Source organism: Coffea arabica, chromosome 3e (assembly GCF_036785885.1).
Source record: "Coffea arabica cultivar ET-39 chromosome 3e, Coffea Arabica ET-39 HiFi, whole genome shotgun sequence".
NCBI classification, from domain to species: Eukaryota; Viridiplantae; Streptophyta; class Magnoliopsida; order Gentianales; family Rubiaceae; genus Coffea; species Coffea arabica.
This window is the reverse complement of record NC_092315.1, coordinates 34,062,287-34,086,737: the sequence shown is the minus strand read 5'-3', so window position 1 is coordinate 34,086,737 and position 24,451 is coordinate 34,062,287. Positions and strand designations below refer to the sequence as shown.

At 36.5% G+C, this 24,451-nt stretch overlaps 1 protein-coding gene across 5 annotated transcripts in view; it reads left to right on the top strand.

Moving 5' to 3' along the window:
• Positions 1-2,662: 2,662 nt before the first annotated feature.
• LOC113737532 (histone-lysine N-methyltransferase ASHH1-like) overlaps positions 2,663-24,451 on the top strand; it is a 33,282-nt gene continuing 11,493 nt past the window's right edge. Inside the window, exons 1-8 of one of the 5 annotated variants that reach the window (XM_072083366.1) lie at positions 2,663-2,941; positions 8,000-8,048; positions 9,366-9,430; positions 9,821-9,977; positions 11,632-11,718; positions 12,107-12,191; positions 12,269-12,362; positions 12,510-12,708. In XM_072083366.1, the coding sequence (XP_071939467.1) occupies positions 9,918-9,977; positions 11,632-11,718; positions 12,107-12,191; positions 12,269-12,362; positions 12,510-12,708 (525 nt within the window). In that variant the 5' untranslated portion in view covers positions 2,663-2,941; positions 8,000-8,048; positions 9,366-9,430; positions 9,821-9,917. Of the gene's footprint in view, positions 2,942-7,533; positions 8,049-9,365; positions 9,431-9,820; positions 9,978-11,631; positions 11,719-12,106; positions 12,192-12,268; positions 12,363-12,509; positions 12,709-24,451 lie in introns of those variants that run through there. The other 4 variants (XM_072083365.1, XM_027264754.2, XM_072083364.1 and 1 more) reach the window with 4 other exon arrangements.

Sequence of the window (24,451 nt, the reverse complement as noted above, 5' to 3'; positions counted from 1 at the left end):
CTACAATCAACATCAATTCATCTCAAATCAATCACATACAAATCATAGACTATAAAACACACCTCTCGGCACAATAACCACAACTGAAGCTACACTTATCGGATTAAAACAAATCTTATAGCGTTTCGAAGCCAAGACATATACCTACATTTCTTATGAAGACCTCCAAAGCCAAATCATGCATTTTCAGGGTCAAAAATGGAAATTTCCATGAAAATAGAAATTTGTCGGAGAAACAGGGCTCATGAGTAGTCAAGGGTATTTCGGTCATTTCATGGGTTACAGTGCTCCGATTGAGCTGAAATTTTACAGGTAGATAGCTAACTCAATTATCAACAACTTTTATGTTTTGGGAAAGGGCTGATTCGGCCTCCTTCAAGGACAAACATGCAGTGCAAAATCAAGGCAGATTACTAACCCTAAACTGGAATTTCCGCACAAATTCTGAAATTTTCCGTAAACAATTACAACTAACACACAAATGCTTCATTTCACACCATATCAAGCTAAAATCAAAAAAATCACCAATAAAATCTGAAATTTAGCTAACTCTTCCTCAAACTATAAAATCTTCCATAAAATAGCATATTTGGCCACTAAAACCCATTAATTTGACATTAGCAAGAACAAATAGGAAGTTTCCAAGCAAGGTACCTTGACACTTCAAGAAAGATGATGACTTAGGGTTTTTCCTTCACAAATCCTTCCACTAGAAGCTTTAATCCTCCTTCGTAAGTAACTTGGATGGAGTAATTTGATAATTCAACGGTTGAAATTTAAGATTTGAGCAAAAATTGAAGTTGAAGTTGAAGAAACTCTCTTGTTCTTTCCTCTCCAAAAATTTCGGCCAAGACAATGAAAATAGAAACAAATTGGGTCAAAATTTGGTTTAGTAAAAGTTGAGACAAGTCCAAGTCAAAGTCAAGGTCCAATGTTTCAAGGACAAATGGCATCCAACGGTTAATCCTCATCTTGTTGTCTTCCAATGGTTAATCCTCTAGGTAACCTTTAATTATTTCCTAGCACCTTATAAAATAATATTTTCTTAATACAAAACTTCAATTAATCGGCAAAAATTTATTGCACTCAGCGCACTAGCGGGCCTCACATCCATAATACGCTTCAAACTTAATATGAACTAATTTAAACTAGGAAAATGATTTGAAAACTCTACTTACTTATAAAAATCTCTGGAAGTATAATGAAGAAAATGCATGCGAGAAAATAAAATAAAATATTATAAAATAAGGAAGATTTACGGGTCCTCACATTTGCCATACTTCAATCTATCAAATCTCTAGTAGTACTTTGATGGACCCAAATCATAATAAATACAAACCCATAGGAAAATATTCAATAAAACGATTAAAGAGGCAAAAGAATTTCTTCTATTACTTGAAACAAGGCTACGGCCACTTTTACAAAATATGCAAAGAAATGAAACTAATAACAGAGGCTACTGACAATACTTAACAAAACCCTGAGGCTAACTATATAAAGCCCTATGCAACTTACTTATCCCATATGAACTATTACTGACTATTACATTTGTTAGATTAAATCTCATATGATTAGACCCAAACTCTAAAGAATACAACTAATATTTCTAACAAATATACTAATGACATGTGGCCATAGCATAACAAATTAATTAATAGTGGCTTGGTTTAACTATCTTCTAACAGTGAGCCAATGAGATTGGAAAAATAAGAATCTAATTGTTTTTTTCATACAACCGGATTTAGCTTTATTTGTTGATGGATTTTTTTTTGGGTCATTCTATGTTTTGTTGAATTTGATGTTCTGTGCTTGTATATTCAGTCTAGATGCTTATTTTTCTACTACTTCTATGGAGTTTTGACAGTTCTTTGCTGGATAATTTTGGAAGAATTTTGATTGAATTTAAGTATTTCTTGGTTGGAGTTTGGTTATTTTGTGGGGTCAATTGTTAGTTTTTCATTATCTTAAGTTCCATACAAGATTAAACCTTTGAAGCTTAATACTAGCATTTGCAGCTTTTGTGCTTCTTTCCCAGAAGAAAAAAAAAAGAAACTTTTGTGCTTCAATTGCTATTAATCATGGTATTGGTGTTAACCAGGAAAGGGGGAAGGAAGATTTTGAAGAGTTTTGATGGGCATTTTGGAAAATCTATCATAACTTTGTGATGACATCATTCAAACTTAAGAGATAAAAATTAGTTTGCTAACGGCAAATGCGTTTTTGATATGAAATTTTGAATTTTAGGGAGCTTTTTGTAGTTTGGTTGAACCTGAAGGTCTAAATTGAAATTTGGCCAAACCCTCGAGGGAGGTAAATATAATTAACCCTCTATTTTAATAATTTTGTTATAGTGACCCACTCCTTTTTTACTAATGTAGTAAAATTTAAACCTTATTTTAAATAATCAATCATCCTACCACTAAAATTTTTTCACACTTTGCATTTAAGCATAATATTCCTCTTATGCCAATTTTATAACTACCCTCAGCAAATTAATTAGGCAAAGAAATTTAGAAGAGAAAATATCAAATTTCATGCAAAATGGTTGTTCTAATAAGTACTTTTTTTTTTTTTTTTTGCAATTAAACAATCCTTCCATTTTAAAAGATTATTTGTCACTTAAATAGCCCATCCTGCCTTAGGAAAGGTGCCCGAAATTATCCCTTTCCATTTTACTCACTATTTTCCAATTACCAAACAGGGCCCAAAAGTACAAATAGGCGCCAACTTGCTGAGAATATCACCCTCTTCTTCTTCTGACAGAGTCCTTCACCCCTTCGTTCCAACCTCCATATGTTCTTCTTGCAAATGGCAACCATTTGCAGAAAAACCACAGCTCGTAAAAGAAGCAAAAATAAAAGGAATAATAGAAAAAAACAACGGAGTGAGCTTCTATTTCAGCAGCCATAAACCCTAGTCTCTCCTCTCACTGACTTCGAAGGTACCGCTTTCATATATATGTGCATATAATTTTTTTCATTTGATAACGGTTTGTTATACTTTTAAGTATAATTTGATTCATAATTCTTATTTAGTTTTGCTTCATCATACTTGAATAGCTGTAAAATTATTGAGTCCGAGGGCATGTGTGTTTATGCGTTTCTAGTGTGTGTGTGTGTGTTTGGGTTTTATTGTTAGTACTTTTTTGGGTACAGAATGTTTAGATGTTTGATTTACAAGGTTAGCAAGCTGCTGACTGCCGTCTGAGAAAGCCATGTAGAATTCGGAATGTTGGATATGAAGTTTGTAATCCTAGGTTGGAGTTAGATAGGTTATGTGTAGTTTACGTATGTATGAATTCATGTAAAATTTTCATAAATTATTGGCAGTTTCTTTAGGTATTCAATGCATAGACTTCCTTTTTACTTCTTGTTTAAACTAAACTTTGATGGAATTTCAGACATTGGGTAGTTTCTATGGAGATAGATCTTCTATTTACACATTGACTAGATAGAACAGGTTGTTGAACTTGATTATTGGTTACATTTATCCCTTCTTGTTGGGACAAATACATGCATGGCAAGCAATGGGTAATTAGTTTTGTGGTTTGTGTAGATGTGAACTACATACCTAAGTTGTCCTTTTATTAATTCTGTTGGCGCTCATTTGTTGGTCAAATGTGGTTGGTTGAAGTAGAAGTTCATTAATTTATTGGTTAGAATAGCCTTAACTTGGAAACACAATGTGGGACGAACTTCAGTATTTGGTCTAGATCATTCCACACATGCATTGTCACTATGATTTATGGTGCATTTTGCCTTTGCTGCTGTGGATTATCATGGGACTAATTTAGTGTTTTTATTGATTTTGTGGAAAGGATCTCGATGTGGTGTCATGCTAGCCATGATTTTATCTTCTTCTTCCAAACCTGGAGAAAAATTTGATTCTATGCAAACTTAGAACTGTTTTGTGACTTTATCAGATGTGCAATGGCTTTTCAAATAGCAAATGATACATATTTAAGATAGCTTTCTCCTTGATGAAGTTTCAAAATGCTGGTTCCCTGTTGTGTCTTTGAGTTATCCAATCTATTGCTTCAAAATTGGATTAGTAATCATTTATTTCTTTAAAGTTATGTTTGGCTAACTATAGAAAGAGTTTATATAACTGTCAGCTGAAAGAGGAATGAAAATATTATAACTAAATTAAATCTTCTTGTCTATTAATCTCGAAATTAGCTGTAGTATAGAGTGGATGGATGTTTTAGCTAAGTGGCCAATTGTTATGAGTTAGTCGAGATTCTTCTTATGTATATTGACATCTTCAGTTCTTGACACGTTCACAAATTTTCAAGTTAGCAATCAAATTAATCGGCTGATCATAACATTTTTTTTGGTGTGTAAATGTCATTGGTAACATTTATATCAGTTTAACAAGGAGAATGTATAGAAACTTAGACGAGGCAAGATGAATAGTTGGCATGAAGCCCATTGGTTGGGAAACAAGATAAATTGTGACCGGTAATCAGATTGCAAATTTTGGGCTTGTTAGTTTTGGTTTTGAAATTTTGAGTATCATGGTTACTTTTACAGCTTGAGTTTGTTTCCCTCTTACATGTCCATGCCAAATTAAATAACGTTTTGCATTTTCCGGTGGACAACTGAGTCAAATTTCATGTTTAAATGAACGTAAACGCAGTTAGTCTACAGCATGCTTTTGGAGCCTTGCTTCCATGCTAATCAGTTTAAGTGAATAAAAAATCATCTCATAATGGGAATGGAATTTAATTTTGGATTGTATTTTGAGGAAACTGACTAACTGATCAGCATGAAAGTTTTAGAAGATGAGCTGCCCATTTCCACAAATATGATGAAGATGAAGAAGATTATTCTTCTTTGGAGAATCCTGTTGTCCCTAAACTTGCTTTTAACTTCTTGAACACTCCTAGTTTTTAGTAAGGGCAAATAGCAAGCATGGAATGAGGTTGTTTTGGATATTCTTTAATAGAATATCTAAATGTGAATCCTAATTATGATATTTGCTTTGAGTTCCTGGTACATGGTGATTTACCTTATCAATCATGCCATCCCAGTTGGATATTTCTTCTGCTTGCTGCTGCTATTAATGCAGTGGAAGCAAAAAGTAAAAAAAGTAAACTTTTTTCCTCCTAGAGAAGAAAATGTTGATTCAGATGCCCTCGTGTGTTTCTTTTGATTGGCCTTCTCAGAGAAAAATTTTAGTCAAGTTTAGACAACACCTAATGGAAAGGAAGTTAGTGAATTAATTGTGTCCTTAAGAATTGTTTCCCAAATGAAAAGCAGATATGACCAAGGTGTAGTGAATCAAATGCTACGTGAGGTATTAGGTGTAGTGAATCAAATGCTACGTGAGGTATTTTGAATAAGAAGCTGATGATCTCATATGAATAATGAACTGCCATCAGGTAGATGGCTAGTTTGAGCTTGAGTTTCATGGTTTTTTTTTTAATATAAAAATCTGGGATAATATTCTCGAAATGTGATTTATTTGTCAAATTTTATGAAATTTGATATCCATTAACATTTACAGGTTTGAAACCATTTTAGATTCTTTTCCAATCCTTGAATTAATTACTTAAGATGTTCATGCATGTGAACAGAGCAATAAGGAAAGAAGCAATGGGGTTGCTGAATATCATCAATCTTTTATTTCTTCATGAGATGATGTCGACCATTAGAGCTTTTAACGATGTGAATTGAGCCAAACACTTGGTGTTCAGGCTCTGTTTGTATATTATATGAATAGGGTTCGAGTTCAGCTCAAATATTAACGAATTATAAGTATTGCTCGAATTTGATTCATTTATTTGTATAAATATTTGAATTCAAGTTCGAGTTTGAGCTCGAATTTGAATTTGGAGATGATTTAATTATGTTTTTAATAATTAATACTCCATTTAGAATAAGTTTAATTGTATTTCTTGGTTTTAATAAACTAAATAATACTACTAATTTATGATTAATTACTTTTCTAGGTAAAATATAACATATATTTAATAATATTAAATGTATCTATATTTTTATTTATTTGTATTTATTATTATATAGGTGTTCACGGACTATTTGACTAGTTGAAGAACAGCTTCGTGTTCGGCTCGATTATTAAACGAGCCTAATATTGTGTTCAAACTTGATTCGTTTATTAAACAATCAAAGTTTTTCAAACTTGAATGAGCCGAATACGAACATGTTTGCGAACAGCTTGGTTACTTAAAAGCTCTATCGACCATAGAAAGTAAATAGTCTACACAACTTTGTCAATTTTTCTTTAGGGCCTTCTAGAAAGCACAATCATTAACAGCTTACCGACTTTTTTTTTTCACCAGTCATTTTTTACTCACTGGTGCAAATGTTGACTTACTTAAATACTGTATTTTCCTCCTTTTCCACATGCAGCAAAATAACTGAACTTCATTACAACGCCCTTTTTTTAGAGCCTAGACACTGCTATGGACCGTGTCTTGGCCCTGGTTGGCCCTGATTTTAACACCTGTTGCTTTCGAAACAAATTAGACTACTTCCTTGTCTACAGGCCTTTAAACAGTGACATTTTTTGCCTGTCATTCACATTATTTTTCTTCAAACTACTATAAGAGTAATTCTGCATGTCATTAGGCTTGTGAATATTCTCTTGGCTAAAGCATTATTTTTACTCTTTTATTTACTAAAACTGTTTGGTCTCAAGGTTAGCACTTCCATCCGAGTACATACTAGTTGTGCTGTCTTAAGTCTCTGAAGTGGTTTCTGAATTTGATCTTGATTTATCTACCATAGTTATTAAAGGCGTGTCATGGAGATAGTAAGGGGCAATTTTTGCGCATGATTTTGATATAGGAAATTGTTAGAAAGCTCACGTCCTTTGGGCTTGGGAGAAGGGGCACAAGGCTCTTGGGCGCGCACTTTTTCATTTTTTTTGGTTGAGTCTTTAATTTAGAGTTGACTCATTGAGATGATCATTCAAAATCATTAGAAGTTTCTTAATATTATCTACTTTTGATCATGTTGTTTTGGGTTGATGGTTCATTCTTAGTTGTGACTATGATGGTGTGTTAAATATGTTTATGACTTGTGTATCTATGACTCTTATATGAATGTGCTTAGTGTTTTGGGGATGGTTATTGATGCTTTATTTTCTATATTCTTATTGTGAATGACTGAATATTACATATGCTGCTGTGTTTTTTTGGTGCTTTTGTTAGTTATGCACATTTAATGTTAAAAAGCAAGTTCCATTCCTTTTTCCTAAGGTGCAGGACCTTGGTTCCTAGATGCACCTTGTGGCTCAAATAATTAATATATCCAGAATTAAATCAAAGAGGGGCGTTGCCAGTGTCTTTGATTTGATTGTTTCCGTGTAGTCCATTTATGTTGCATTCTAGATAATAATTTAATATGTAAGGAAACACTTATATGCCTGCAAGTATTCTCTCAGTGTATGATATATGTATGTATATACATACATACATCCATACATATACATATGCGTGTGCGCGTGCGCACTATAAATGTGTATAAACATGTGTATGTATGTTATGTATGTATATTGTTGCTTGGGAGTAGATTTGTGTTGGAAAGGTAGGTAGTAAATGCTAAACCAAGTGGATTCAGAAAGCAATACTTGGAACATATTTCTTTTCCCGTTACGCAATAGAAATGTTTCAAAAGAATCTTTTGGCATGCATATTCTCCTTATCCACGACAAACTTCTTGCCATATAGGTCTCCGCTCAGTCTCCACTCACTCTAATGCATTGATATGTTCGCCCTCTTACTCCTCATAATGCAATTCTGCCACCTGTCCTGTCTTTTTCTTGGGAATTTGTGAAAATGATTCAGTCAAATAGTTTCATTTTCACAGTGCCACAGGGAGATTTTGCAACTTTTTATCTGCTTTACCCAGCAAACTTCATATTTTTTCTACTTTTCCTAAGTAATGCTTCTTAATTTATGAGAGATTAGTGTTCTTTTAGCTTTCTTAATGGAGAAACAAAATCTAAAGGAACTTTTTAGGGAAATTTACAGATCTCCTCCTTCCAACACTTCAACTCGATCTAGGAGGCGTCACAAGAAGGTCTATCCTATTCTTAATTCTTGCATCTGTCTTTCTGCACATTTTGTTTTAGAATAGTTTTTTTTCCCTGATTGATGAGGATATGGTGCGTGATATACTTTAGTTCGTTTATCATCTATTAGATTCATTAGGAATTGAAACATTTTTTCTCAATTAGCCATGCCCACCTCTAACCCTTGGACTTAAGTGGTATCTGTTGATGTGATGCAGAAGGAATGGCTTTAATTTTTATATCTGCTCTTGTTTGTACAATTCTGAGGATAACTAATTTTAATGGTTACAAAAATTGAATTCTTAAAAATAGTTAATCTTGGAATTGGGAGTTAGAATTCGTTCAAGATTTTAGGATGCTAATGGACCTTGTCAAAGATAATCAGGATTCTGCAATTTTGCTGACTAATTGCCTGATAGCCTTTTAGTTTTGGCATAGAAAGAAATGGTGAATGTATGGACCATCTAGAGTAAAAAATATTTCTTTCTTGGAAAAGGTAGAACTAGTAAATTTGTTGTCTTGACTTTTCTTCCAATGTGATAATATGGTTTATTTGGTATTTGTTTCCATAGTTCTGATGGGTATGTAAGGTTTTCTTTTTAACAAAATAAGAAATTCTCTTAATTTTGGTGGCATGTAAGAAAATAGTACCATTTTACTTGGTATACTGGTTCTTGTTTGGTTGATATTTTGTATGCGAAATTGAGTTTAAATTTTGCTCTTAAATACAGTGCTGTTAGACGTTTTGCTTCAAAAGTTGTTGTGGTGTGATGTAATTCCTAGTTCAACTACTATGAGGTGCGAAGGTTACTAATAGAGAACAACGTAAGGTCCTTAAAGATATATTGAAGTTTAAAATAGTTTATGAGTTCCAATTAGGTTTTGAGTAGATTTGCAGCATATGTGATAGTTGGAATTACTGCACCGACTGTCAACGCAAAATCTACTCTTTTTACTTTTTTTAATTTCTAAAATTCTACTGTTGCATGAAAGTTTTGTCAGACACAGATTGGTTGGTTGAAGTCATGTTTTAACTCTTGCTTTATCGCTGCCCTCTATCTTTTTGGAACCTAATCTATACCTTTTAAGCAAATTACTAGAATAGTGCGTCTATTACTTTTGTCTCAAGAAGTCTTTTTAGACTTCAAATAATTGTTTTCAATTGCATTTAAGGTCTTTTTGTTATATAGCTCATGCCTTGAAAAGAAAAGTTATGTCATGAGCAAGCCACTAATTAACGTTCTCTAACTTCATGGTGATTGTTCATGACTATAACATCCAAATTTTCATATTTAAGCATTTAATAAGTGAATGTTGTTTTGTAGGTTGAACTTCCAGAGGGACTATCATCATTCACCCATATTTACCATAATGATTTTGTTGGCCGAAAGTAAGATTTCACATTGTCTGTGCTTCTTGCTGAGTTAAATTTACTTTGTTGAACTGAGTGGTAAATTTAGTCCTTCTCTACTCTGCTCCTCCTTATGGCATGTGATTGCTTGTATGGTTTTTCCTTAGGTTACAGAGACTTTGCTTCTAGAATTAGTTTGACTTCTGGACTTCTTCAATGGGCAAAATTAGGGACGCAAAGAAAACTTGTCAAATTCATTTTACCAATCTTAATTTTCAAACTAATGTAACTTTGCAACCATGTACCACTTAGTCTTAAAGGATGGATGAATATAATGAAGTAGCTTTTGGATTTTAGCTGAATGTTTATTACTGCTTGTAATTAGTTGCCATGGAAATGACATACTAAAGTATTGTCTTCTGCTCTCAGACCAAAGAAGGTGAAGGATGATGATGTGGCCATTTGTTTCTGTAAATGTGATCCCGATAACCCTGAAAGTGCTTGTGGAGATGGGTGCTTGAATGTCATGACCAGCACAGAATGTATACGTGGGTACTGCCCATGTCAGGACTATTGCAAGAACCAGGTGAGTTTTGCTGGTTGAGTTATTTATTGTGACAATTTCCACAAAGGGTACTGTGACCTTTGTCTTAGTTGTTCAGTGGAAAAAGAGATTTGGAAAGAAAGGGAAACAGGACTGAGACTATGAATAATTTTTTAACCTAAGATGATGATTAAGCTGCTATAGATGTGCTACATGACTGCTGATATGGCTTTTGTGGGTCCAAACAATTATTTTGTTGCTGACTCTGATTACATGTTAGTCTTCCCAGTTGACATATCTCTGATGGGCATAGGTCTCATGATGATGTGGAAGAGGACTTTGGATCTGTTGATCACTGAGTCTGAACTCTGATATGAGGTGGACCTATTTTTGGTTGCTGTTGAACCCTTGTCCTCAAGCAACCACATTAGAAGTAGCGTTAGTATCCTTGCTTCATGTATTAGGTAGGAAGCCATTTTCTTTACATGGTAAATTGTTGAATAGCCCCTACCGCTTCAAAAGTTCTCATATTGATTCCCATGTATTCAAAATGAATTCAGTCCTGATGTATATTAATTCTACTACAATTTGGTCCCCCATTTGTTTGGGGTAATTTTTTCAGCGTCTGTGGAGAAGGATTTAGTACTCACAGTGGGGCATAAAGGTTATTTAGTACTATGGAAATGACTTGCTGATTACTGTGGAACTTCTACAGTTTACCTGATTTGTAAACTTTGCAAATGGGGTTTAACATGCAGAGTTTGGTATCCTGGATAATGGTTGCTGAAGAGTATGGGTCTGAATCTTGGGGATTGAGGATAAAGGTGTTACGCTCGTGTGACTTTATTTCACTATATTATTTGTTAATTGTGTAAGGGAGAGAGGAAGAGATCTCAGTTGGAAGTCTATTAGGTGTATTGGATTAGTGAGCTTGTTGTTTTGTGGTTTAGATTGCCAGTTTAGATTCCGTTTGTTTGCTGATAACTTGAGAAAATGACATCCAAATGCAATGACTTTCTAATTACCTGATTTAAAGCCAAAATTTTCTAGGCTATTGGTTTCATCACATTTTGAGGTTGGAGTGAATGACAAAAGAAGAAAGTTTCTGCAATGAGTTCAGTCTTTATTGTGTATAAAAAAAGTAAATAAATGCACATCCAATTTGCTTGATTCCTACTCAAGAGAGCATAGACCCGATGAAATACCAAATGTATTTTCATAACCTTATTATCCTCATTTGGCCTTCTTAAAGATGCTCATGGATACAATCGGTATTCTTTACTTGCAACAAATGCAGTGTTAGATACTGCATTGTAGACATCCACTAGCAGACAAGGCATCTTTTGGATTCATTAGAGAGGTAAGAAAAGGCAACAGCCACCTACAGATGATCTAATGTGCTTTTGATTCCCAATGGGTTAGGTCAGTTTAAGTTGCTCACTTTGTTTGGTCAAATGTTCTTGACTACTTGTGCAAAGGGGAAGAAAATAACTGCTGATATGAGTTTTAACTCTTGATTATTTGTTGTCTGCTAGAATGCATGATACATGTATAGAACATAGAGACATGGGATCTTAACCGGAAGTTTGTGATGTATTAAAATCTTTTAGAATGTCACCTGATTGAGATTTTTTGAATGTATATTTTTGTGGAGGATATATTAAGATTTTTTTTTTCTTTTAACAACTCTTGACAGAGATTTCAAAATTGTGAATATGCCAAAACCAAGTTGTTCCAAATTGAAGGGCATGGATGGGGTCTTTTAGCTGATGAAGATATTCAGGTTCTGCAACATATACACCTTTTGCCTAATTCAGTTGTTCAAATTTTCTTGTTTAAAACTAATTACATCAGTAAGAGACTAAGATTGATATTGACAGAAAGTTATACATTTATGTGCAACATGTAACAATGTTCCCTAGCAACTTTATCTTCTTAGCACATATATGCTCATTAGCATGGCATTCCTGCAGTTGCTTATCCAGTATTTCTAGTAGAAATGTATCAGCAATTTTACAATTTTAATGATGTTCTAGTTTAATGGAGATTAATTGCTGCTTTTGTTAACCTTTTGATCTCACATTCAATAATACTACTTCTGTTGTTACTTGATCCACTTATGCTCATGACATGCTTTTATGGACCATTTTCCCCTGAAATTGTATGTTTAGGCTGGACAATTCATTATTGAATATTGTGGAGAGGTTATCTCATTGGAAGAAGCCAAGCATAGATCACAAAGTTACGAAGCACAAGGTGAATTAAAACTTTCTGCATACATGCTGTTATCCAACTGCTCTGACTAACTGTACATTTTTAATGACTTGATGTAGGTCTTAAGGATGCATATATAATTTCTTTAAATTCTAATTATTTCATTGATGCTACAAAGAAGGGGAGCCTTGCCAGGTTTATAAATCATTCATGGTGAGTCTTTTAGATGTATAAATGGATATAATCTGTCCATGTTAAATGCATTTTCAGTTTCAAGTAACAATGTGGTTGAGATCTTGTGTCTTAACTCATCTGGGAATCTAGAAATGCAATTTATACTTTTTACACTTGAATTTGTAGTCTACCTACTTGCGAGACAAGGAAATGGACAGTGTTGGGGGAAATACGAGTGGGGATGTTTGCAAAGGTAGACATATCATCTGGAACAGAGCTGTCATACAATTACAACTTTGAGTGGTATGGTGGTGCCACTGTTTGCTGTCTGTGTAGGGCTGCTAATTGTTGTCTATTTCTGGGTGCAAAATCTCAGGGTTTTCAGGTGATATTTTGTTAGGCAATTGCTTTATTTGTTTGAAAAATTTACGGTTTTAATTTTGTTTAGAATTATTTTAGTAGATTAAGGTGTTATTTACACTTTGTCGTACACGATTGCAGACGCTGATGTGCTAAACACTTAAATGGTTTTTTAAATCACTTGATTAGTATATTCATGAAAACCGGCCTAGCAGTTGGGGAACAGGGAGTGATAGGGGAGGCATGGGAGGGTAAAGAAAAATAAAAAATAAAAATAAAAACATTCACGAAAACCCTTTCTTTTTGAGGGAGTAAGATGTTTTGTGTTTGCATATATACTAAAGTTAACTCTGTGGAGGGAGAAGCTGAATTTAATCAAAATCAGTTATTTCTTGTGGGGTTTTTTCTCCTACTATCAAGCACTACATGGATCAAGTTTCTTGGATGAAGTAAGGGCTAATGTCTATGAACAATGTAATCTAGTTAATTGAAGATTCAAATGGTCTTACATTACAGCTATGAGTCACATTGTTATCAGTGTTGACAACCTTGTTTGGTTACCTGAGCAGCAAATTTCTTCTTGCTCTGATTCTTGAAATTTGTGGCACTTCAAGTTTATCTACATGTCTGTCATTGTTAGCCCCTTGTAAGTATTTCACATTGATCATCCATTGGCCATGCCTAGCTTATTAGTGTTTGACTTTATGTTCTTTGAGAAACAAATTTTACTCGTTGAAATGAAACGTGGAGGGAAAGTTATTAATTGTTAAATAGTTGATGCAGCACGAATACTTGGTGGGCACAACAGCTTTGTAGGAAGCCCAAATATCGAATTTGACCCGAAGTTAAAATAGCAACTAGGAATAGGATGAGAAAATATGCTTAAGAAGATAAAAATCAGATTAGTAATTCTAGGAATCAGTCCTAGGAATCTTCAGGCATCACACCTAAAGTTAGGATGTATTCACACAACCCTAAGAAAAGAGGATCAGAAAATATAGAATTCAAACCAACTTCCAAGTTGGTTCCTTGTTGAAAGAGAAGAAGCAAGAGAGGAAGATATTTTGGGATGACATTCCTTCACTTCTAATGTGAGTAGTACAACTGACATATATATACAAGATTGAAATAATCTAGATCCTAAAATCAAGCTATCAAGATCCTAAAATCAAGCTAGAATAATTAGCTATCTACTTCCTATAATTAAACTAGGATAATCAGGCTAATAATCAGGCTATCTAATCCCTATAATTGATGTATAATATATCACACGTATCTAGATATATTCAACACTCCCCCTCAAGTTGGAGCATACAAATCATATGCACCAAGCTTGCCACATATATATTTTATACGAGGACCTCTTAGGGACTTGGTAAGAAAATCTGCAAGTTGATCACTTGAATTAACGAAACCCGTCTCAATAACTTTGGAGATCAATTTTTCTCTAACAAAATGGCAATCAACTTCAATGTGCTTAGTCCTCTCATGAAAGACTGGATTGGAGGCAATGTGGAGTGCAGCTTGATTATCACAAATCAACTTCATTGGGTCACTAGTCCCCAAATTCAACTCATTGAGCAATTGTTTAAGCCATATTAGCTCACATGTAGCCATAGCCATGGCTCGATACTCAGCCTCAGCACTGGATCTAGCAACCACATCTTGTTTTTTACTTTTCCAAGATATTAAGTTGCCACCAACTAGAATACAATAGCCTGTGGTAGAACGACGATCAATAGGTGATCCTGCCCAATCTGCATCAGCGTAACCAATTACTTGCATGTTTCCTTTATCAGTATACAACAATCCTTGGCCAGGTGCTCCTTTGATATATTTGAGAATGCGGAGAGCTGCATTCCAATGAGTATCACATGGGGAATCTAAAAACTGACTGATCACTGAGACAGAAAAAGATATGTCAGGATGTGTTACTGTAAGATAGTTCAACCGTCCCACAAGCCTACGATACTTTCCAGGATCCTTAAGTGGCTCCCCCTGTCCTGGAAATAATTTAATATTGGGATCCATTGGAGTTTTGACAGGCTTAGCATTTGACATGCCTGCCTCCTCCAAAATGTCCAATGCATATTTTCGTTGGCAAATAACAACACCTTCTTTGGATTGGGCAACTTCGATACCCAAGAAATAACGAAGCTTGCCCAAATCTTTCGTCTGGAAATGGCCAAAAAGGTGGTTCTTTAACTGAGCAATTCTATCATGATCCTGTCCAGTGATAATAATATCATCGACATAAACGACAAGATAAATGCTACCTTTTGATGGAGAATGACGATAAAACACTGAATGATCAGCCTCACTACGGATCATGCCATATTTTTGGACAACATCACGAAAGCGTCCAAACCAGGCCCGAGGAGATTGTTTGAGACCATAGAGTGCACGTTTTAGTCGACAAACCATTCCACTAGACTTCCCCTGAATAACAAAACCAGGTGGTTGATCCATATAAACTTCCTCCTGCAATGCACCATGAAGGAATGCATTCTTGATGTCTAATTGGTGCAAAGGCCAATGATGAACAGTAGAAAGAGATAAGATGAGACGAACAGAAGACATCTTGGCCACTGGAGAAAAGGTGTCAGTATAATCCAGACCAAAAATTTGAGTATAACCCTTAGCTACTAGACGAGCTTTAAGACGATCAATTTGACCATCCGGACCAACTTTAACAGTATAAATCCAATGACAACCAACAGTTGATTTACCAGGTGGGAGTGGGACTAGCTCCCAAGTGGAATTGGAGTGAAGAGCAGCCATTTCATCTATCATTGCCTGACGCCACCCAGAGTGGGACATAGCCTCACCTATAGTTTTAGGAACAGACATGGACGACAAAGAGGACAAAAAGGCATAATAGGATGAAGACGCGCTGATAATTGAGACAAGTATAGTTGGGACATTGATTGCGAGTAGAACGAATACCTTTGCGGACAGCAATGGGTGGGCTGGCTGGAGAGGAGATCGTGGTAGGTGACGAACTTGGAATAGTTCGTGAGGCATCAGGGACATCAGCAGATTCTCCAACACCAGTATCTGGAACTGTAGTAGGACAATTCCTTACATTGCGTCTCTGGTAAGTGAGCAATGGTGGTGGTGATGCGGGTGAAGGTAAGGACTCTTTAGGAGGCTGACTAATGTCAGTGTCATGAGTAAGAGGAACAAAATAAGTAGAAACAGGAATATCTTCCGTGATTGTAGAATGCTCAGACTTGTTAGGCTGAAAGAAAGGAGTAGACTCAAAGAACGTAACATCTGCAGAGATGATGTATCGTCTAAGATCAGGAGAAAAACATTTGTACCCTTTTTGTGTTCGAGAGTACCCCAAAAATACACATTTGACAGCACGTGAAGACAGCTTATCTTTTCCAGGAGTGAAATCATGTACAAAACATGTACAGCCAAATGTACGAGGGGAAATAGAAAATAGTGGAGCATTAGGATATACAAAAGAGTAAGGAACTTGATCCTTAAGGACAGATGATGGCATGCGATTAATCAAATAACATGCAGTGAAAATGGCATCCCCCCAAAAACGTAACGGAACATTTGCATGAAGAAGTAAAGTACGTGCTGTTTCAACCAAATGTCTATTTTTCCTTTCAGCAATCCCGTTTTGTTGTGAGGTGTGAGAACATGATGATTGATGAATGATCCCTTTAGACTCCATAAAGGACTTGAAAGAGGTGGAGAAATACTCATGTGCATTATCACTACGTAAGATTTTTATGGAAACACCAAATTGTGTTTGAATTTCAGAGACAAAACTTTGAAAAATAGAAAACACTTCAGATCTATTCTTCATAAGAAACACCCAAGTACAACGAGAATAATCATCAATGAAAGTAACAAAATACTGAAAACCTAAAGTAGAAATAACACGACTCGGTCCCCAAATATCAGTATGGACCAAAGAAAATAGAGATTCAGCTCTACTATTAGCCCTTTTCGGAAAATGACTACGAGTGTGTTTTCCAAGCTGACATGATGCACACTCTAAGGAAGACATGGTAATAGATGGCACCATCTTTCGAAACTTATTTAAACTTGGATGACCCAAACGACTATGGATTAGCAGAGGATCATCTATTGCAGAACAAGATACTGGTGTTGGTAAAGACAGATGGTAAAGTCCCTGAGACTCACGCCCTGTGCCAATCGTCCGCCCTGTACCTCGATCCTGTAAAATTACAGATTCCTCATCAAATGTAACTAAGCAGTTAAGAGAACGACACAAACGACGAACAGATACTAAACTAAAAGGACAATTGGGTACAAAAAGAACAGAATCGAGAGGCACAGAAGGTAGAGGGTTAGCTTTGCCAATCCCTTTAGCTTGGGTTTGTGAGCCATTAGCAAGAGTAATATTGGGTAGAGAAGTAGAACTATGGAGTGAAGAGAAAAGTTGTGGATTACCAGAAATATGATCTGTGGCAGCAGAATCTAAAACCCATGGGCCAAGAGATGGAGATTGAGAGACACATGCGCTAACATTACTAGTGTGTACAACTGAGGCAGTAGGTGTGGAAGACTGTTTGGCTGTAAACCATTTCACAAAATCTTCATACTCAGGCTTGAGAGTTGGTTCTGAACTTGCGCAAGGTTCGGATTGAACAATATTCGCCACTTGTTGGGGAGGACGTCCATGCAAGAGCCAACATCGATCTTCTGTGTGGCCAACCTTTTTACAATAGTTACAGTAGGGTCGATTTTCGTTACCATTATAACCACCTCGACCACGGCCACGTCCACGACCTCCTCTTTGGCTGGATTGAGATGCCAAAGCTGATGAATCAACAACGATAGTCTCCGAAGATGATTTTGATTCATCCGGGAGCCGTAACAGCCGTGAAAAAGCTTGAGACAAAGTAGGAATTGTGGGGCTAGCAAGAATCTGGTCACGAATGGTAGAATATTCTGCAGGTAATCCAAAGAGAGCCAAAAGCATAAAAAATGTACCTCGCTGAGAGAGTTGTTCCTGCTGAGTTGCAGCAGGGGGTAGCAACTCATTGAAATCGGAAAGGACCCCTTGAATTCTGCCTAAGTAAGAACTCATAGGCATATCAAGTTTTCGAGGTGCAATGAGACTCATCAAATCAGAACAAACGGCATAAACACGGGATATATCATTAGTGTATAATGCTTTGGCTTGCTCCCAAACACTAAAGCAAGTCTTATGTGGACGGAAAATTTGCTTTAGTGAAGAATCAATGGTCTGCCAAAGCATGCTACACAATTGAGCATCGATTCGCTCCCACTTGGATGGATCAATCATAGTATCATCAGGTTTAGTAGTAAGATGATCTTTATATCCTTGTCCCATAAACCATAGCTCTACGTCAGCAGCCCAAGCAGAGTAGTTACTGCCTTTTAGTTTTTCGGTAGTAATAATAGTACAACCAGTAATAGATGGATTGGCCATGAGAGGAGTTGTGGATTTAGATGTAGATGTTATAGATGTATCGGATGTAGACATAATGATATTGGGTTAAAGAAAATCACCGGGTAAAATCACCGGGTGGGATGATTAGAAAACGAATTTCTCTTTCTAACTTGCTCTGATACCATGAAAGAGAAGAAGCAAGAGAGGAAGATATTTTGGGATGACATTCCTTCACTTCTAATGTGATTAGTACAACTGACATATATATACAAGATTGAAATAATCTAGATCCTAAAATCAAGCTATCAAGATCCTAAAATCAAGCTAGAATAATTAGCTATCTACTTCCTATAATTAAACTAGGATAATCAGGCTAATAATCAGGCTATCTAATCCCTATAATTGATGTATAATATATCACACGTATCTAGATATATTCAACACTTGTCAACAAAAGCATGCCAAATCAATGCTTGGGCATTCGACACATCCTTCCCACGCCTCCTATAAATCTTAGTGGATTTTTGCCACTTATCTCTATCATCTCTCCCCGGCTCGAGAAGACTCCGGCGAGTTAATGGCCTGATACCTCTCATAGAAATTTGGTGACTTCTGAAATTCAGATTCGGTAATCCATGTACAATCTGTACGTGGTCGTCCCCTCCAATGAACAAGATACTTCTAGTAGCCCCTCCCCCTTCTAGTTGACACAATTTGGTGGTCAAGAATATCTTCAATTGCTTAACGTAAGTGTGTAGGAGGTGGAAGAGCAGCCTTAGAAGTCCTGTCTGCTGAATCATCGAAATGACCATCATAAGCAGTCAAATCTTCAATATTGAACACGTTGCTAATCCCCATATCTTCGGGTAACTCAAGAACATAAGCATTTGAGCTGATTTTCTTGAGAACCTTGAAAGGACCTGCACTTCTTGAATGTAGCTACTTGTAGATACCATTAGGATACTTCTTTGGCCGAACCCGAACCATAACTTCATCCCCTTCTCCAAATTCTACAAGTTTCTTCTTCAAATCTGCATGTGCCTTGTACCTTTTGCTGATAGCAATCTGGCATCAAACTTCATCATATATATCCAAAATATGCTTAGAGAAAGCCTCAGCTTCAGCACTTGGACAAGCGCTGGCTAGTAATGGAAGTAAATGAATTGGTTTGCAAGGATTATTTCCCGTTACAGCCTCAAAAGGACTATAACCAGTTGATCTATTTACTGAAATATTGTAAGCAAATTCTGCCATTGGTAGAATTTGATCCCAAGTGGAAACATGATCACCAACCAAACACCTAAGTAGATCACCAAGGCTGCGGTTAACAACTTTTGTCTGACCATCCGTTTGAGATGGAAAGAAGAAGAAATCTTGAGTTTTGTATGCAGCATCTTCCATAAAGTCTGCCAAAAATAACTCATAAACTTCACATCCCTGTCTGAAACTAGTCATTGGCAGTCTAACTACCTCGTTGAAGAAAATCTTAGCAATATGGACAGCATCCGAAGTCTTAGCACATGAGAGAAAGTGAGCCATCATAACCTCGCAATCTTCTTGGTAGTCCAAGGACAAAATCCATGCTCAAATCTTGCCACGGTTCATGTGGAATGGGTAGTGGCGTGTAGAGACTAGTGTTTTTCTTTCGCCCTTTGGCCAATTGACAAACTCGGCATCTAGCTACAGTCTTGCCAACATCACGTCTTATACTTGGCCAATAGAAATGATCTTGCACCGTGGCAATTGTCTTGTCATGCCCAAAGTGTCCAGCAGCACCTCCACCATGTAATTCCCAAATTAACTCCTCCCTCAGTGAAGTACTAGGAACACAAAGTAGAGTCCCCTTGAAAAGATAGCCATCATGGATGGAGAAATCAGCATATTCTGCTTGTTTATCAGCCATTAAATCCTCGTATATGACCTTGAAATCTCTATAACGACGATAATCATGCTTAAGTGAATAAAAACCAACCACTTGAACAGCCATAGCAGTAAGAATAAGATGTACACGACTAAGTGCATCGGCCACCTTATTCTCAACACCTGCCTTGTGTTTGATAACAAAATTGTATTGTACGAAAGAAACCCATTTGCCATGCCGATGACTGAACTTCGTCTGAGAATTTATATATATGAGGATTCATGATCATAATATAGCACAAATTCTTATAAATAAGATAATAATGCCAATGGCGAATAGATTGAATAACAGCTTAGAATTCCTTGTCATAAGTAGAGTATTTCTACTTTGGCTCATTCAGCTTTTCACTAAAATAAGCAATAGGATGGCCTTCTTGACTTAGAACTCCACCAATCCCAACATGAGAAGCATCACATGGGACCTCAAACACCTGAGAAAAATCTGGCAGCCTAAGCAGTGGAGCATTGGTCATTCGCTTCTTCAATTCTTCAAAAGCCTTAGTTGTAGCTTTTGTCCATTGAAACTGTCCCTGCTTCATGCAATCAGTGATGGGAGCCATAATAGAGCTAAACCCCTTTATAAATTGGTTGTAGAATGGAGCTAGCCCATGGAAACTGCGAATCGCCTTCAAATTAGTAGGAACTGGCCAATCTACAATTGCCTTCACTTTTTCCGGAGCAGCAGCTATCCCTTCATTTGAAATGACAAAACCCAAAAATACAACACTATGAGCCATGAAGTACACTTCTTCATGTTGATATAGAGCTTTTCTTGATGAAGAACTCTCATTACTTGTTGAAGATGGTTAATGTGCTCCTTTTTGTTCTTGCTGTAAATTAAATATCATCGAAATAAACAACCAAAAAGCATCCAATAAAGGGCTGAAATACCTGTGTCATGATTCTCATAAAGGTGCTGGGAGCATCAGAGAGGCCAAACGGCAGCACTAGCCACTCGCAGAGACCATCCTTTGTCTTGAAGGCTGTTTTCCACTCATCACGTGGACGAATTCCGATCTGATAGTACCCCTTTAGCAAACCAATTTTAGTATAGACAGTTGAACCAGCCATCATATCAAGCATATCATCAAGTCTAGGTACGGGAAACCTATACTTGATTGTTATCTTCTTGATTGCAAGGCTATCTACACATTCTCCAGGTTCCGTCTTTCTTTGCAGTCAATAAAGTCGGCACTGCACAGGGAATTAGGCTCACTTGAACATGTCATTTGTCCAAGAGCTCATCCACTTGTCTCTTAAGTTCATCAGACTCACTCGGGTTCATGTGATAGGCAGGCAAGTTAGGGAGCTAAGAGCCTGGTATGAAATCTGTTGCATGTTGGATATCACGCATAGGTGGTAGTCCATGTGGCAAATCTTCTGGAGCTACATCAGAAAAATGGGATAGCAATTTGACAATTTCTGGATGCACTTCTTTAGATTTGACAACTGCTGAAATTTTCAGCTCTTTGAAGACTAATACCATGATAATTCCTTGCTTCTTGCTCTCCCTTTCAAATTGCTTCTTCCTCAAAATCCGAAGAGGCTTCTTCCTCGTCTCGATCACTTCATTAACCCTTGAATTCTCTTGTTTGGTTGGTTTCTTGCCGTGAAACTTCATAGTTTCAACACTCATAGGCTTTAAGACAATCTGTTGGTTATTAAATTTGATTTAGTGTTTGACTTCTCATTATGATCCACATCTCGGTCATAGAGCCAAGGTCGACCAAGAAGTATGTGGGAAACAATCATTGGAATAACATCACACCATGTAGAATCACTGTAAGGTCCATGTTTAATGGACACCAAGCAACGTCTCGTTACCGGAATAGAGCTACTGTTAATCCAAGCAACCTTGTAAGGTGCAGGATGTGGCTCTGTAGGCAACTTTAACCGTTGTTTGGTAGACTCTGAAACCACATTCATGCTACTACCACCATCAATAATGAGCTTTCTAGTCTTTTCTCCACAGCAAACAAAGGTTTGAAAGATTGAAGTTCTTTGCTAGTCTTCCTTTTGTGACTTTGGTGCACTGAGGATACGCCTCACAACTGAGAGATAAGACGTGTGTTCTTCTTCCTCTTCCAAATCATCAGACATTAAGTCATGGCAAATTAGTCAAATAATCAGCACCTTCATCCTCCTCGACCTCTAGATTTTTCTTATCTCCGAAATCAACGCCAATGTGCAAGTTTCTCTTGTTCGGGCACTCCCATGCCATGTGTCCCTTCAAACCACATTTGAAACATCCATCTTTGTTCTTGTTTCTTTCATCGATTGTTGAAGCCTTATTTTTTGTCTCTGTGGGCTTGGAAGTTGCTTAAGTTGCTGCTGATTTATATGGCTTGCCATTTGTAGCAAATCCTTTAGGAACTGCCTCCCCACCTTGAGTATTGAACCTCTTAATTAGTGGCAGGCTCTTTTCAAATCTAAGAGCTGCTTGGAATGCATTATCAATTGTGTAGATATCTCGTCCCATCAATTCTTTGCGAAATTTAAGTCTCAAACCCAACTTAAATCTGGATAAAGCTTGTGCTGAACTTTCTGTTCCTCCACAGCAAATTTTGAGCTCTTCCAACTTGTTCATATACTCAGCTGTCATTCCTCCTTGCCTTAAATTATTCATATCATTGAAAAGATCAGCTTCATAATGTAGAGGCACGTACTTTCTCTTCAAACGCAGCTTCATCTCTTCCCACGTCGAGTCTAGTTGTCCAGCAAGTCGAAGATCATGCTCGACTCCTGTCCATCACACTTGGGCTTGTCCAACAAGTTTCATGATAGCAAACTTAACTTTTCTCTCATCAGTCATATCATACCAATCAAAATGGTGTTCCAAAGTAGCAAGCCAATCAGAAAAAACCTTAGGATCAATTCTTCCATCAAAATCAAGAATATCAACTCTTACCTTTTTTGTGATGTCACCTGCAAAATCATAAGCGTCTTGTCTCCCTTCCCTTGCCGATTGAACAATCTCATCAGCCATGTCAAGAAGAGAAGCTCATGGCCTTCCAAAAGATTGATTTTATCTATTTTCACCCCTACCAGATTGATTCCCAGTTGTGTCTTCAGGCTGTTTGGGATGCTCTGGTTCCTTTCCGTTGATTTTGACCCTAGATCCGGACCCACCCTTGCCTCTAGATTCAGGAATTTGCTGTTGTTCAGTATTTTGTCTTCTAACACAGTAACCCTCTCCAAGAGAAGATTAATGATGTTATCCCGTGCCTTGTCTGTGTATTGACCCCTAAAATTCAACCCACTTCTTGTCGTAATGGGAAAGCCTTGATCTGATTACCAAAAGACTGACGCAGCACGAACACTTGGTGGGCACAACAGCTTTGTAGAAAAGCCCAAATATTGAATTTGACCTGAAGTTAAAGTAGCAACCAGGAATAGGATGAGAAAATATGCTTAAGAAGATGAAAATCTGATTAGTAATTTTAGGAATCACTCCTAGGAATCTTTAGGCACCACATCTAAAGTTAGGATGTATTCACACAACCCTAAGAAAAGAGGTTGAGCCTGCGGGAAAATTTTATTAACGATATAAATCTGACTTCTCTTTGTGGAGAAGTGGTTATTTATAGATGCTAGAACAAAGCCAACTCCAATCCTAATTAGGACTTCTAACTAGAATAGAATTCTAGTAAAACGCTAGAAAGCTAAGCTTTCTTATTTCCCATATCAACTAAAATACTAATTACCAATAATAATTACTAAACAGAAAATTACCATAAACATAAAATTCCTGCAGCTAATAAAATTACTAAAATACCCCTGCTGGTGAAAATCAGAAAACGAAATCCATGGGATTCAAACCAACTCCCAAGTTGTTCCTTGTTATCAAAAGCATGCCAAATCAATGCTTGGGGCATTCGACACATCCTTCCCACACCTCCTATAAACCCTAGTGGATTTTTGCCACTTACTCTATCAATAGTACAACGTTCCACTGATTTCCTAACTATGCGGCTGTGCTTAAATTGAGGGAATATATAAGAGATTATTGAGGAAGCAAACATGTGGAGACTGGAGTAGTTGAAACCTTCTAAATAAAATCTAAAGAAGTTGTGGACATGTTACTAACATTATGACTGCTTTGGCTTTTATGAAGTAATAACATCACATGCATTGAAAAAGAAAAAGATCATAACTCAATTGCACTTCCATTTTTCATTTGAAAACCATATTCCATCCTTGTCTATTTCATTCTGAAAAATGCTTACAAAGTTCTTAGTCTTTGCAGGCCTTCCTTTTAGCTAGTCAATCTCGAGATGCTTCAATTTCTAGATTAACTTGATTCAATATTAATTGGAATGGTTGTTCTTTTCTGAAATTTTAGTACTTTAGCTTTTTGAAATTGGAATGCTTCAATTGTTTTTTGAAATTCATTAATTTCTTCCTCTATTTCCTTTTGACATTTTATCTCCTTGTCCAACTAAAA